At 46.3% G+C, this 14377-nt stretch overlaps 1 protein-coding gene and 1 long non-coding RNA gene across 3 annotated transcripts in view; one reads left to right on the top strand and one right to left on the bottom strand.

Moving 5' to 3' along the window:
• Window positions 1-14377, top strand: part of LOC131926092 (sodium/glucose cotransporter 1-like) — a 54083-nt gene that overhangs the window by 37533 nt on the left and 2173 nt on the right. For both annotated transcript variants that reach the window (XM_059281394.1, XM_059281393.1), the window contains 3 exons: window positions 4292-4460; window positions 8910-9125; window positions 12081-12183. In XM_059281394.1, coding sequence (XP_059137377.1) covers window positions 4292-4460; window positions 8910-9125; window positions 12081-12183 — 488 coding nt within the window. The remainder of the gene's footprint in view (window positions 1-4291; window positions 4461-8909; window positions 9126-12080; window positions 12184-14377) is intronic.
• Window positions 10666-12451, bottom strand: LOC131926093 (uncharacterized). Its single transcript, XR_009383441.1, has 3 exons — window positions 12279-12451; window positions 11526-11739; window positions 10666-11118 (listed from the first exon to the last, which is right to left on the bottom strand). It is a non-coding gene; the product is annotated as an uncharacterized LOC131926093 (long non-coding RNA).

The following is a 14377-nucleotide window of genomic DNA, read 5'->3' as shown; positions in this document are numbered from 1 at the left end:
TCGGTTTGATCCAGGAATTCCCCGCTCCTCACCCCCACACACTGGGATTACAGATGGGTTGCTTTGCCCATGACTTTTTTTTTTTGTGGGTTCTGGGAATCTCGACTCGAGCCTTCACACACCTGTGGCAAGTGCTTTACTCATGGAACCCTCTTCCCAGCCCAAGATTTCAGTTTTATGTGAGAACATAAGAAGGGGTTAAATGAGATTTAAGTGTCCTAAGGTTCTAGGCAGAGATATTAGAGCTATGATAAAAGTAAAACTTGGGCCAGAGTATATCAATAATGCATTTAGTCCTAAACTAAGCAATAAGAGAGTAGTTCAAGAATGTTTAGCAAGTTAATAGAAGGAAAATAGAGACTAATAAAATATGTGAGTAGTTCAAATTAAACCCCAAAAAGGATGAGAAGAAAACAGCAGATGGGCTAAGTTAAAAAATTAATGGGGTGGCACATATCAAACCAAATTTATAAAAGTTATTTTATGAATTGTACATAGACTAAATATTTGAGTTAAATAGCTAGGATTTTATGATTATAGACATTTATTTAAACCATTTGCATGTTCCTTAAAGTGATTTCCTTTTCAATATAAGACAAATGGTTTGGTAATTAAAAACCTCTCAGTACTTACCTGGAGCAACAGTGAGATGTTATTTTAAAAAGACTCCTATTGGGTTGGTGGATTGGAAGCCCTAGACTCTTTGTAAGCTACATCCTCAGGAAACCAAGAACAAGTTTCATGATACTAAGTGTTGCAACTTGGCCAGCAGAATTCCTTTAGACTGTGGGGAAGAAATGTTGAGTCTGAACCATGAAGCAGTTTATTCAGAGAGGTGAAAACTTGATCAAAACAGAGTTTGTGGGGGAAGATATACTCCAAGTAGTATACCTGCTCAGAGTTGTGACCCATCTATGACCTGACTCGTGAGTCTACTTATGGGACCAGCATCTCTGTGTGACAGGCATTTCTGAGAGCTCAAGGAGGAATACCAAGAGATGTGAGACTGGCACCAGCAAGCAGTATTCTATTCTCAGTGGAATACTGAGACCTTAGTTTGGTGCCTCCAGAGGAAAGTGACACCTCAATTGTACAATGATCTAGTCCTTCTTAAATACTGTAAACATTTATATTGAAAGAATACATGTGATTTAACTTTGTGACTTAGTTCCATATGCACAAGGATTAACATAAAAACATAAGAAACATGAAAAAGCAAGGCAATATGATTCCTCCAAAAAAATCACTAAGCCTCTGGTGAGCATGAATTAGATGAAATTCCAAACAAAGGATTCGAAAGAATGATTATAATTATGTTCAAAGAACTCAAAGAGGACACAAATTCTTGAATGAATTTCAGGAAAACACAAATAGCTGAATGAAATCAGGAAGTCAATCCTCCCCATGTTGTTTTATAGTTAAAACACAAAATATAGGACAAAGACAGTATATTGAAAGTTGTAAGACAGAAACACCAAGTCACATACAAAGGCAGACACTTCAGAATAACAGCACACTTATCAACAGAATCTTTAAAAACAACGAGGGCTTGGAATGAGGTATTTCAAGTTCTGAAAGACAAAACTACCAACCTAGACCACTATATCCAACAAAACTACCTGCTATAATTGAAGGAGAAAGAAAAACCTCCCCATAATAAAAACGGGTTACAGGAATTTATGACTATTAATCCAGCTCTATAGAAGATATTTGAAGGAATCTTTTGGACTGAAGAGAAAGAAAAACACATCTGCGAGGTTATAAGGAAGAATAAAGCATATTAGAACATCAGGTAAGCACATGAGAAATAATAAAATATGATACACTATAGCTCAGTAAAGGGACAGCAATCAGTACTTAACATTTCAACAATAACTCTAAACGTTAATGGTATTGATTCTGTAATAGAGAGACACAGACTGGTAGATTGGTGTGTGTGTGTGTGTGTGTGTGTGTGTGTGTGTGTGTGCGCGCCAGTCTGTGGGAGGCAAGAAGGAAGTCTGTTCAACATGACTCAGTAGCCAGTGTTGGTTCAAACTCCTTCAGTCTAACACTAGGCAGTATGTTTTACACGTGTTTAAGTACAGCACAATTTTGAGAAAAAAAATTTCCTGGTGACAACTCAATTATGTATGCACAATAAAGCTCATGGCATGACTGCATCAAAACTTTTTGCAAAGTACATGTGACCTCTTCCATAAAGATGGGTGTCTTAGGGTTTCTATTGCTATGATGAAACACCATGACCAAAAACAAGTTGGGAAGGAAAGGGTTTATCTGGCTTACACTTCCCTATCACAGTTCATCACGGAAGGAAGTCAGGACAAGAACTCAAGTAGGGCAGGATCCTGGAGGCAGGAGCTGGTGCAAAGGCCATGGAGGGATGCTGCTTACTGGCTTGCTCAGTATACTTTCTTATAGAATCCAGGACCACCAGCCCAGGAAAGGCACCACCCACCATGGGCTGCCCTCCCCCCACATTGATCACTAATTGAGAAAATGCCTTACAACTGGATCTCATGGAGGCATTTCCTCAGCTGAGGCTCCTTCCTCTCTGACAGCTCTAGTTTGTGTCAAGTTGAGACACAAAACCAGCCAGCACAATGTGTTCTATAGATTGACTACCTATGGCATCGTAAGGGTCTGGGGGAGGATCTGGTGTGGTCTTGGTAATACAGATAGTGCAAAAGTCACCAGGCTGTTAACCACCTCCACTCCCATTTGTAGAGTACATGTGATATCTCCCATATAGATGTGTTCTATTGACCGAGAAATGATGTTCAAGAAGAGTCTAGGGAGGTTGTCTGAGATAAGCAGAAGAGTCTGGGGGAGCCAAGTGTGGCCTGGCCCTACAGACAGCACAGAGGTCACCAGGCTATTAACCACACCCATTCCCAGCCTTCTGGGCAGAAGACAGGCTACATATCTCTTCCTTTGAAGAGGCAACCCTGTGTGCTTAATATTCCTGGGTTCCCTAGTGTTTATCTGTGGGAACAAGGACCTAGTGCCTTCAACAGATTGAGTTAAAAATCTCAATGGGACCCATCTTTTTATTGCCTCAAAAATGTATTTTTACCACCAAAATGGATACCAGGTTATGTGAAAGGCTGGGAAAAGGCATTCCGAGCAATTGGAACTAGAAAATAAGAAGGTCTTACTATTCAAACAAAATAGACTTGAAATCAAAATTAATCCAAAGGGATGATGAGGGTCATTTCATCAAGAGATGAATGCTGCTGAGCTCAACTTCATAAAACAAACACCACTAGATGTAAAGAAACAGACTAGTCCCAACTTAAAAGTGTGGGTGATGCCGGGTGGTGGTGGTGCATGCCTACAGTGGTATTTTATTTGTACTGAAATGTGATTTTAATTGTATCTTAATAAATAAAGTTGCCCCGGGGGTCAAAGCTATTAGAGCCATAGCAAAAGCCCCGCGGTGGTGGCACACGCCTTTAATCCCAGCACTTGGTAGGCAGAGCTAGGTAGATCTCTGTGTGGTCAAGGATATAGCCAACAGAACAGTGACGAGGCAGTCATGTGGTTGGTTTTACAACCAATGAGAAGGCAGAACAGAAAGTCTATATAAAGACAAACAGACAGGAAGTAGCTCTCTTTTGGAGAGGTCTCTTGGCTGAAGAGGATAGCTGCAGCAGGCGGTAAGGCTCTTAGCTTTGATCTCTTGGCTTTCTTCTTTGCATTGGTTCTGTGTTTCTTATTTAATAAGACGGTTGGTTACATTTACACACACCTTTAATCCCAGCACTCAGGAGGCAGAGGCAGGCGGATCTCTGTGAGTTCGAGGCCAGCCTGGGCTACAGAGCGAGTTCCAGGACAGGCTCCAAAGCTACACAGAGAAACTCTGTCTCAGAAAAAAAAAACAGGGTTGGGGATTTAGCTCAGTGGTAGAGCACTTGGCTAGCAAGCACAAGGCCCTGGGTTCAGTCCTCAGCTCTGGAAAAATTAAAAAAAAAGTGTGGGTGACTTCAATAGTCCAGTCTCTCCACAGATAGTTCATTCTAACAAAAAATAAACTGAGAAACATCTGATTTAAATGACATCATAGATCAAATAGGTCTACTAGACACTTATAGTACATTTCTTCCAAACACTGAAAAATATAAATTCTCAGCAGGTCATGAAACTTTCCCTAAAATAGACCATAATTACAACAATAGTAGTAATAATAATAAACATAAGCAACTAAGGGAAAGCTACTGGTTAGGATTTGTAGGTATTTTTGCAGGAGAGAAATCTTCAAATTATCAGTGAGTGTTGGTTTCATTCACAGGTTTTTTGTTATAATCTTACTTGCTGTCACCATTGTCTGGATCCCCACTATGGAAATGGCATCCAGTGAGGCGCTGTTTGAGTACATGCTGGTTTTTAAGAGCTGCCTGACACCGAGTGTGACTGCCGTCTTTCTGCTGGCTGTATTTTGCAAGAGAGTCAACGAGCAGGTGAGTACTCATGTGGAAGGGTGTGAGGGGCTGTCTTCACAATGTGGATGTCTTTAGAAGGACTGCCTTAGGGAGGTCTCTTAGGTATCAAGGGTTCACTTGAGGACATCACTTGGTTAAAGGGAAGGCTTTTAATATAGATATGAGAGAGAACAGCCAGAGAGAGAGAGAGAGAGAGAGAGAGAGAGAGAGAGAGAGAGAGAAGAAGAAGGAGGAGGAGGAGGAGGAGGAGGAGGAGGAGGAGGAGGAGGAGGAGGGGAAGAGAGGAGAGGAGAGGAGAGAGGAGGAGAGGAGAGGAGAGAGGAGGAGAGGAGAGGAGAGAAGAGAAGAGAAGAGAAGAGAAGAGAAGAGAAGAGAAGAGAAGAGAAGAGACAGGAAACATTGTAAGAATAGCAGGGTTATAAAGAGAATGAGTAGCTAGGGGAAGGAAGCCCATGAACTGGGGGGAGTTCAGGGTAAGGAAGGAGGTGAGAAGGGCTAACATGCTAGCCTGGACTCTGGAAGTGTAACAGGTACTTGTGATACCGAGGGAGTCTGGAGACCAGTGTGAGCTTTGACAAGTAGCCAGCCATATGCCCTTTCAGCCAGCCATAAGGGAAATAACTCCTTTTGAAAAAAAAGCATCCTTTTGGGAGAGGGGAATCAGCTTTACAAGTTCCTGAGTAAATGAAAAAAAAAAAAAAGAAATACAAAGTAAAGGACATGACTGTTCCTAGATATGGTGGAGGAGAAAGTTTATTGTAGATAAAAGGGGGAGCACAGGCAGCTGGGAGAGACCAGAGTGGGCATGACCAGATTGAGCTGGGCCATGTGAGGAGAGGGAGAAAGGGAACGGAGAGAGGGGAACCAGGTGCAGCAGCCAGCAGAACCAAAGAAGAGGGGTAAACAACACGGCTGGATTATATAGGGAAGGGCAGCCCAGCCCCTGGACTGGAGAGTTCAGGATAGGGAACAGGATATGCTAGTCATACCCTGTAACAGGAGGGGACTGAGGGATGCTGGGAGAACCTGACTGCCAGGTCTGATTTGATATGTTAAATAGGCACCTCAGCCATTTGTCCTGGGTTTGAGACTTCATACTGAGGAATGCTGTCTTTTATCTAACTGCCAGAAATCCTCCTACAGTCTAGGTTGAGTTCATTTCTGGATATTTAGACTACCTTTGGGGGTGTGGGGAATTGGACCTGACACTTTGAAGGCATAATTAGCTGAATTCTCATGTTTTTTTATTGTCTTTAAAATTTTTTGAATCATGTCTTAAACTTTCTTGTTACCCTGGACAGAAATGAGTAGCGTGGCCTTGCACAAATTCCCATGCACATACCCAAGGCCATTTGTGATCTGGCCCTATGCACTTGTCAGACCCTGCCCATTCCATGCACAGCCCACAGGTCCCAGGCTGCTCCAAAATGGTGATTGCCGAAGTATCTTCTACCCGCTTCATGGACTGCTTCGCCAGGAATATATTTTGGCTGCTCCATCTGGCTGAGACTTTCTCTAAGGCTCATCTCAGGTGCTCAGTCCCTTAGACTACATGCCAGTGCTCCCAGTGCACCTAGCTCACAAAGACTTAATTTAGTGGCATCAACGTCAGAGGAGTAACTTGGTCCCCAGAGTTGCTTCACTTTGCTCTCCTTGGAAAAGGATGGGCAGGGAAGGGAGACAGTCACAGAAGTTTGCCCCTTTCTGATGACAATGACCTGGGGGTATTGGGACATCCCCAAAGCTCTCCTGCTCAAGAGATTCTGGCTCAAGGTTGCAGGTATACTGCATATACTTCCAATACCTCTATTAACCTAAAGCATTTTTCCAGGCCCTGCCTTACATCCACCCCAGCTTGAAACAGACTCTAGATACAACTCTCGAGCCAAGACCTAGTCCTTACTCTTATAAAGTGGACAGTCTAACTGGGGGAGACAGATGACACCAAAGGAGCAGATAAATCTTTGTGATGATAACACAGAGTATTTAAAAGAATGTGAGGTGGGGTGGGGTAGGGTGGGGTGAGAGAGATAGCTTCACTTGTTAAGAGCATTTGTATTGTTCGATGTTGGTCCCTGCAGTAGAGAGAGAAAATCCCCAAGATGCTAGCCTTCACTTTCCGAAGGAGCAGAGAGGTTCAACCTTCTTAGAAAAGACTGACACCCAACTAGCTCACTCCAGGTACTTTATTCAAACATATACATGGTTAATAGGGGCTGGGAAAGGTTCCAACTACCAAAGTTATCTTTCTCTTGCTGTCTGTGAGAGCAGACAACCCACACAAATCTCAATCCCTTCTGATTATGGCCATAACCAAAAGTAAGAACTCCAGGTTTGCAGGAGCATCTTAGGACCAAGGTCATTGCAGCTGCAAGATCTCACATAGCACCAAGTGCAGATTCTCCAGAGAAACAACATTTCTTCAAGGCTCAAACAGTCAAAAACAATTTCTCAGCCTCTACTGATTAACCCAAACATAGCAAAGGTTGCTGAAACATTTCTCTCAAAGCCAGACACAAAGGCCTTACTATACACTTCCCTTAAAGCTAGACATAAAGACTTTACTTTACATCACTACACATTTACTAATTTTATGCCAACTTAACAGGACCTAGAGTCATCAGAGAGGAGGGAGCCTCAATTGAAAAAATGCCTCCATAAGACTGGGCTGTAGGCAGACCTGTAGGGCATTTTCTTAATTAGTGATCGATGGAGGAGGGCCCAGATCGTTGTGGGTGGGAGCTACACATGGGCTGGTGGTCCTGGGCTGTACAAGAAAGCATGCTGAACAAGTCATGACGAGCAAGCCAGTAAGCAGTACCCCATCCATGGCCTCTGCATCAGCTCCGCCTCCAAGTTCCTGCCCTGAGTTCCTGTCCTGCCTTCCTTTAATGATGGACTATGATGTGGAAGTGTAAGCCAAACAAACCCTTTCCTCCCCAACTTGCTTTGGGTCATGGTGTTCCATCATAGCAATAGTAACCCCTGAATAAGACAGACACATACACATAATTAAAAGTAATAAAAATAAATATTTTAAAAAGAAGATTGGACAGATGGCTTAGTGGGTAAGAGCACTGGCTGCTTTTCCGGAGGTCCTGAATTTAATTCCCAGCAATCACATGGTGGCTCACAGCCATCTAAAATGGCATCTGATACACTCTTCTGGCATGCAGGTATATATATACATAAAATACATAAATAAATAATCTTAAATATTTTTAAAAGAATGATAAAAGATCAAGGAGGTTGCAGGGTGGACTGTGAGTGTGTGACAAACAGGGACACAGCTCAGCAGGAGAAGACCTCTGCTAAGGAAGTGACCTGGAATTAAAGCCAGAAACACCAATATGTTGGGGGGGGGGGAATTCTAAGCAGAAAAAAGGGCAAGTGTAAGAACTCAAGCCAGAAGCAAAGTGGGCAGCTTGTGGAGGCAGAAGCAGGCCAAGAAGGAAGGAGTGGAGTGACTAAGTGAAGAGCAAAGGAGCTAGGTGAAATCAGCCATGATGCAGGGGTGAGGCTTGATCCTGATGGCAGGAGCTGAGGGACCAAATGGAGGGTAGTGGAGCTAGGTGAGGTCATCCATGATGCAGGGGTGAGGCTTGATCCTGATGGCAGGTGCTGAGGGACCAAATGGAGGGTAGTGGAGCTAGGTGAGGTCATCCATGATGCAGGGGTGAGGCTTGATCCTGATGGCAGGAGCTGAGAAGTCACTGGAGGGTCCAGGAAAAGGCTTGGCATTCTCTAGTAAAAGATCCTGCAGAGCCAGTGGACAGTTAGGAACAAGATGGAGCCCCGGCCCCACCCCTCACCCCCCAGTGAGACAAGATGGGGATGAGGATCATGGTAAGGGACCCGATTCTGGACATGTGGAAGCAGAGGCCAACAGGATTTGCTGAGGGATAATGGTAGAACAACATGGAAGGGAAGAGCTGGAGGTGGCTCCTGGGTTTGACTTGAGCTTCTTGGAGTTGGGCTCCCACTTAGGGAAACAAGGAAGATGAAGCTCTTTTTAGGACACAGTTTGCAATGTCTATTCATGGTCTCAGTTAAAAGTGTTTCCAGTAGGGCGGTGGTGGCGCACATCTTTAATCCCAGTACTCGGGAGGTAGAGGCAGGTAGGTCTCTGTGAGTTTGAGGTCAACCTGGTCTACAATGAGAGTTCCAGGACAACCAGTGCTACACAGAGAAACCCTGTCTCAAACAAACAAACAAACAAACAAACAAACAAAAACAAACAAACAAACAAACAAACGGTGTTTCGATTTTTCCTAAGTCCCCTGTTTGATGTAAGAGAGTGCCAGGGTCTGGCATTCCCTCCCTTGCTCAGATGCTCTACTGTAAGGTATCAGTGCCCTCATTATAACAAATTTAACTCTAGGACCCAGCTCATCAGCAAGGGGAGGAGGATGCCACTTTGTCTTATCTTCTTCTGCCCATGTAACTCTTGTCTGGCTTCTTTGGCAGGGTGCCTTCTGGGGGCTGACTTTGGGAACTACAATTGGTGTCTTTCGACTGCTGGCTGAGTTTTTCTATGGACCCTCAACCTGTGAGGGAGGCCGCAAGTGCCCCAAATTCATCTGTGGCCTTCATTACCTCTATTTTGGCTTTCTCCTTTTCCTCATCACTATTCTCATCATACTGGCCATCTCCTTAGCCACAAAACCAATTAAGGATGAACATGTAAGTGCTACTGTTAGGATGCTCTGGGAAGATGCCCCGGCCAGCGGGGTCTCAACGGGGGGTGGGGGGTGGGGGGGGGGATGGGGGGCGACCCACCTGCGGGAGAGAATGAAAGGGACGGGAAACACAAAGGAAGACAGCAAGACAGGGTTCTGATCAAGCTGCAAATTTTATTCTCCTCAGCAAGGCTTATATAGCATGGGGAGGGGGCAGGAAGGAGGGAAGGGGGTGCAGGACATGCAGGACGTACAGCTGAGGAGGACGTGCAGGTCGTGAGGCTGCAGGATGTTGTGCTAGGTGATAAGGTCACTGGTCAGGGCCCATTGTTCTGTTGCTATGCTACCTGACCATGGAATGTTCTTTATCTTTGAGGGCATCTGGTTTAGGGCCTGTGGCTTGTTCTCTGGCCTAGCTAGTACTTTTCCATGGTTCATGTTTGGTCCCTGACAGGAAGAGTCCCAGGGAATGGTAAATCACAGTTAAGATAGATTCCTGGAAACGGGAGGACTGTGGGTGGAGTGGATAGAAATAGGCAAAGTACCGCACAAAGGATCCTGCCTTAAAAACATGATAGGCGCCCCAGGCTGGTGGTGGCATAAGCCTTTAATCCTAGCACTTGGGAGGCAGAGCCAGGAGGATCTCTGTGAGTTCAAGGCCAGCCTGGGCTACAGAGTGAGATCCAGGACAGGCACCAAAACTACACAGAGAAACCCTGTCTCAAAGAACTAAAAAAGGGGCTGGAGAGATGGCTTAGCAGTTAAGAGCACTGGCTGCTTTTCCAGGGGACCCAGGTTCAATTCCCAGCACCTACATGGCAGCTCATAACTGTCTGTAACTCCAGTTCCAGGGGCTATGATGCTAATGCACATAAAATAAAAGAAAGAGAGAGAGAGAGGGGGGGGGAGAGAGGAGAGAGGAGAGAGAGGAGAGAGAGGCTGGAGTTGAGGAGAGGCTGGGGTTGCGTGCTTGCTTACAGTCCCCTAGCACCACAAAAATAATAATAATAAGCAAAAGCTGTTCAGTGATCCATCAGCTACAAACTCACTTAGTTTGAGAGTTAGACTTACAAAAGGCTTGTTTTTCTTGGAACATTGTGTTCACTCATCTCAATATAGATGCCAGGGCGGTCCACACAGAAGGGTAGGGGACAGGATTACAGGCCCCAGAAACACCTCTTAACCCTTCCCCTCACAAGCCATTTTCTACTTCCCAGGAGGCATGTGTCAGTCATCTGTTTTATATATTTATTAGAAAGCTTGGACTCAGCAAAGTAAAAAACTTGTCCAAGGTAATGACACTATTAAGTGTCCTTATGAGGCTCTAAAGCCTGAACTGGCTCCATGTCGTCACCTACTTCATTTGGCACCCTCGCACAACAAGGAGCTGGTGTTGGCAGGAGTGGGGGTCCCGGGCATCTGTCTGACAATCAAGAGGGAGCATCACAGATCGGGGTGGGGATGCAAGACCAACGACCTTGCTCGCAGCGTTCCCTAGTCTGGACAAAAGGGTGAAGTCTGTTATCAAAAGCTGGGTTAGAGATGACAGAGGCAGAGGCCCCCCCCCCCCCCAAGTTTAGGTCAGCTGAGTGGGTAGCAAATTCCAAGGCAGCCTAGGCTGCTTAGGCAAAACCCATTAAAAACAAAAACAACAAAGAATCATAAGAACAACAAGAACAAAGCCGAGCCTATTTGGAATGCTGCAAGCCTCAGGTACCCCCAGTCTGTCCGGCCACTCTTTCATTTTATTTACTTCTCTCTTCCTCCGCACATGTGGGAAGGTCAGGATGCTCACATCCCTGGACCATCAGTGACCCAGCATGGGAGACCCCTGCTCCTAGTGCCTCAGGTGACTGTTTCCTATGGCCCAGGCTTTTCATCCTTCATCTTGTTGTTGGCATTCTTTTCTGTCCTCTTCCTTCCGACCCACATCCATTCCCCAGTTTGTCAGTATGTTCTGAGTGCCTCTCCTATCTGCCTCACAGGCTTACTGAACTCTGTTAAAGACAAAGGAGCCGTCTAGTGGGGAGAGAGCTGAGAGGGTCAGTGAGGATGGGGCCGGCTTTGGCCTGAACCCTCCCAACACAGTACCTCTAATCATATAACCTGGAGAGATGACACGATCCCTCAACTCACACAAGCTCAGGAGCCCAAAGATACTGCACAGTATTGAACACAAGCCTCCACACATCCAGACCCTCATTCACGAGAGGGGAGGTAAAATATGCATATACGGTGTCATCAGGTCACCGTGCCAAATTTTTATGTGGTGCTGGGGATCAAACCCAGGGCTTTGGGCATTAACAACAGAGCTACCCCTCTAGCTCACCAAAAATATTCTTCGGAGAAATGGTTAGGAAAGGGGAGGGAGTGCCCCCTGGGCTTGTGAAGACCTTGTACTAACCGTGTGAGCAGGTGAGCTGTTCCTGCGGCCAGGCAGGGGACTCCACCTAGCCTAGCTTGTGTTACTGCTCTCTAATGTCCCATGGAGGACGTCTGGGATGATAGCAGCTCTGATCTTTTATGATGCCCTGCTCAGCAAGGTGCCAGCGCTCCCCCAACACACACACACAACACCGTTAGAAGAGTTAGACCAGAAGTGGTGGGTAGCTTTTATCCTGCAAGGGGTGTGAGAAATGCATGTTCCTGGCCTCTCCAAACAGGAAGAGCCCTGAACTCAATGTCTCCAACCTTTGGCTTTAGGTTGAAGGCTGACAGGTTGTGCTATCATGCTAAGGCCATACAATCACATGTGACCTGAGCCAAAGCATAAACCCAGGTTTCCCGATTCCTTTATCTCCCGTCTCCCCTAAACTCCACCTTCTGTTAATATCTAACAAGCCATCTCCCTCCACAGCCTACTGGGACATGGCTCCTACCCTGTAGGCTGTGGTGATATATGGCTGCAGGCTAAAGGTCCCATGGTGACACCCTCCCACCCTGCTCTCTCCCAACCCAGCTCCATGGTCTCTGCTGGAGTTTACGTAACAGCCGACAGAGGAGGTTGTCTTTAAACAAAGAGATGAAGTGGAAGGTCTTCCCCAGCTCCACATCCCAGCAAGGTAATGAAGAACATCCACAGCCTTGGGAAGCAGTCCCGTGTGGACCCTGAAGCTGGGTCAGCTACCCTTAGCACCTCCTACCCCACCATTCTTACCCTCGGAAACATTCTTTCAGGCAGAATGCTTGCTTTCTTCCCCCTAAAATGCTTCCTGGGGTTGTTAGCACACGTGAGCCTGTGAGGCCCGGTGGGTCCTATAGGGAAAAGAAGAGATTAGGCCACAGTGGTGGGAAGGCCAGGTGATGAGGGGGCATAAGCAAGGGGGAAGGAATCCGAGGATGTCTGGTGTTCTAGAACATTCCACTGCAAGGGCTGATGGGTGTAGGTGAAGCCCAGGACCGTGGCGTACCTCCAACAGAGCAAATAGGCATGTGGTGCTGAGAGGGGAGTAAGCCTGTGTAAAAGGAGGGCAATAGTACAGGATTCCAAACCAGAGGCTCCTGAGAAGGGACAGGGAGGGAGGGGGGGAAGGGTGGGAGGGAGGGGGCACTTCCCCCACCTGGATACAGACCTGGGGTGGGGAGAGAACTAAGTTTCCGTCCCAGGAAGAAGGGAGAGAGTGTCCCTGGTAGGGAGAGAGGGTGTTAAGGCCTGGGAGAGAGACTTCCAGCAAATAGCATGAGAAAAAGGCTACAGATCCACAGGATCCAGGGAGTGAGTGTGATGATTAGAACTTCTTGAAGCCCCTGCCACAAATAGGGATGACGGTGTGATGAGGTTAGTCTTGAGTTTGGGGCAGAGACTGGCTACAGGCTATGAGCTTGGGGGAGTGAAGGAAGAAGATGCGGGTCTGGCTGGGAGGAGGCAGAGTTCTCTGGTTCTCTGCACATTCCTGCTGGGGGCTGCAGAGTCCTGAGAGGCCTGGTGTGTCCTCCCAATCCTTGCAAGATGTGCACCCTGGTAGGGAGGGCCTACCCTTCTGTGGGGTGGCAGTCAGTTGTCCTAGGCACAGGGCCCTGTGTTCCAAGATCCTCCCCCTCCTGCTGATGGCTTTTCTTTTCTTTTTGTCTTTGTTGTTTTTGTTTTTGTTTTTTTCAAGACAGGGTTTCTCTGTGTAGCTTTGCGCCTTTCCTGGAACTCGCTTTGGAGACCAGGCTGGCCTCGAACTCAGGCTTTTCTTTTCTTAAGGGGCTGAAACTGGCCTCAGTGCCAGATTTCATCAAAATACATTTATATGGGGTAGGTGTACTTATCATCCCTGTTGTAACCAACTCCAGCTGTCCACTTGATGCAACCCAGAGCCACCTGGGAAGAGAGAGCCTCAACTGAGGAATTTCCTAGATCAGATTGGCCTAAGTGCATGTCTATGGGGGCAGTTTTTGGATTACTGATTGATATGGGAAGGTCAAAGTCATTGTTGGGTAGCATCACTCCTGGGCTGGTGGTCCTGGATTGGGTAAGGTAGCTGAATATGAGCCTGGGAGCAAACAAGTAGGCAGCATTCCTCTACAGTCCCTGATTGATGCTCCTGCCTTGAATTGCTTCCTTGACTCCCCTCAATAAGGGACTGTAACCTATAAGCTGGAGTAAACCCTTTCCTCCCCCAAGTTTCTTTTTCTTTCTTTCTTTCTTTCTTTCTTTCTTTCTTTCTTTCTTTCTTTCTTTCTTTCTTTCTTTCTTTCTTTCTTTCTTTCTTTTGGTTTTTTGAGACAGGGTTTCTCCATGTAGTTTTGGTGCCTGTCCTGGAGCTCGCTCTGTAGACCAGCCTGGCCTCGAACTCACAGAGATCCGCCTGGCTCTGCCTCCCGAGTGCTGGGATTAAAGGCATGCACCACCACTGCCCAGCCACCCCCAAGTTTCTATTGGTCAGTATTTTATCATAGCAACAGAGAAAGCAAACTAGAATAAACCCCATTTTAGAACTAGAGAGAGATGTCACTTAGCAGTCAGGAAACCAGTCAGTGAGAGCCAGGATGCACACTGCCTCAAAATGTGCACTCTCACACTCTCAGCCCCTGAGAGCGGATGCTTGCCATCCAGCCTCACCTGTTAGGTACCTTGGGCTGTGGTTGAATCACTAGTTAGTTGACTTTTCCACACGTCTCTCTCTGCAGCCTGTGTGCTCCTGAACACTGTATGATGGAGTAACACCGTGGGCATTTAAGAGCAGACGCCACAGCAGGGCTGATGATCAGGACTCTCCGCCACTGTATGAGATAACCATGTCACTGACTGGTCCTCCCTGGCTACAAGTG

Source organism: Peromyscus eremicus, chromosome 16_21 (genome assembly GCF_949786415.1).
Source record: "Peromyscus eremicus chromosome 16_21, PerEre_H2_v1, whole genome shotgun sequence".
In the NCBI taxonomy this organism is placed as follows: Eukaryota; Metazoa; Chordata; class Mammalia; order Rodentia; family Cricetidae; genus Peromyscus; species Peromyscus eremicus.
This window is presented reverse-complemented; position numbering and strand designations above follow the sequence as displayed.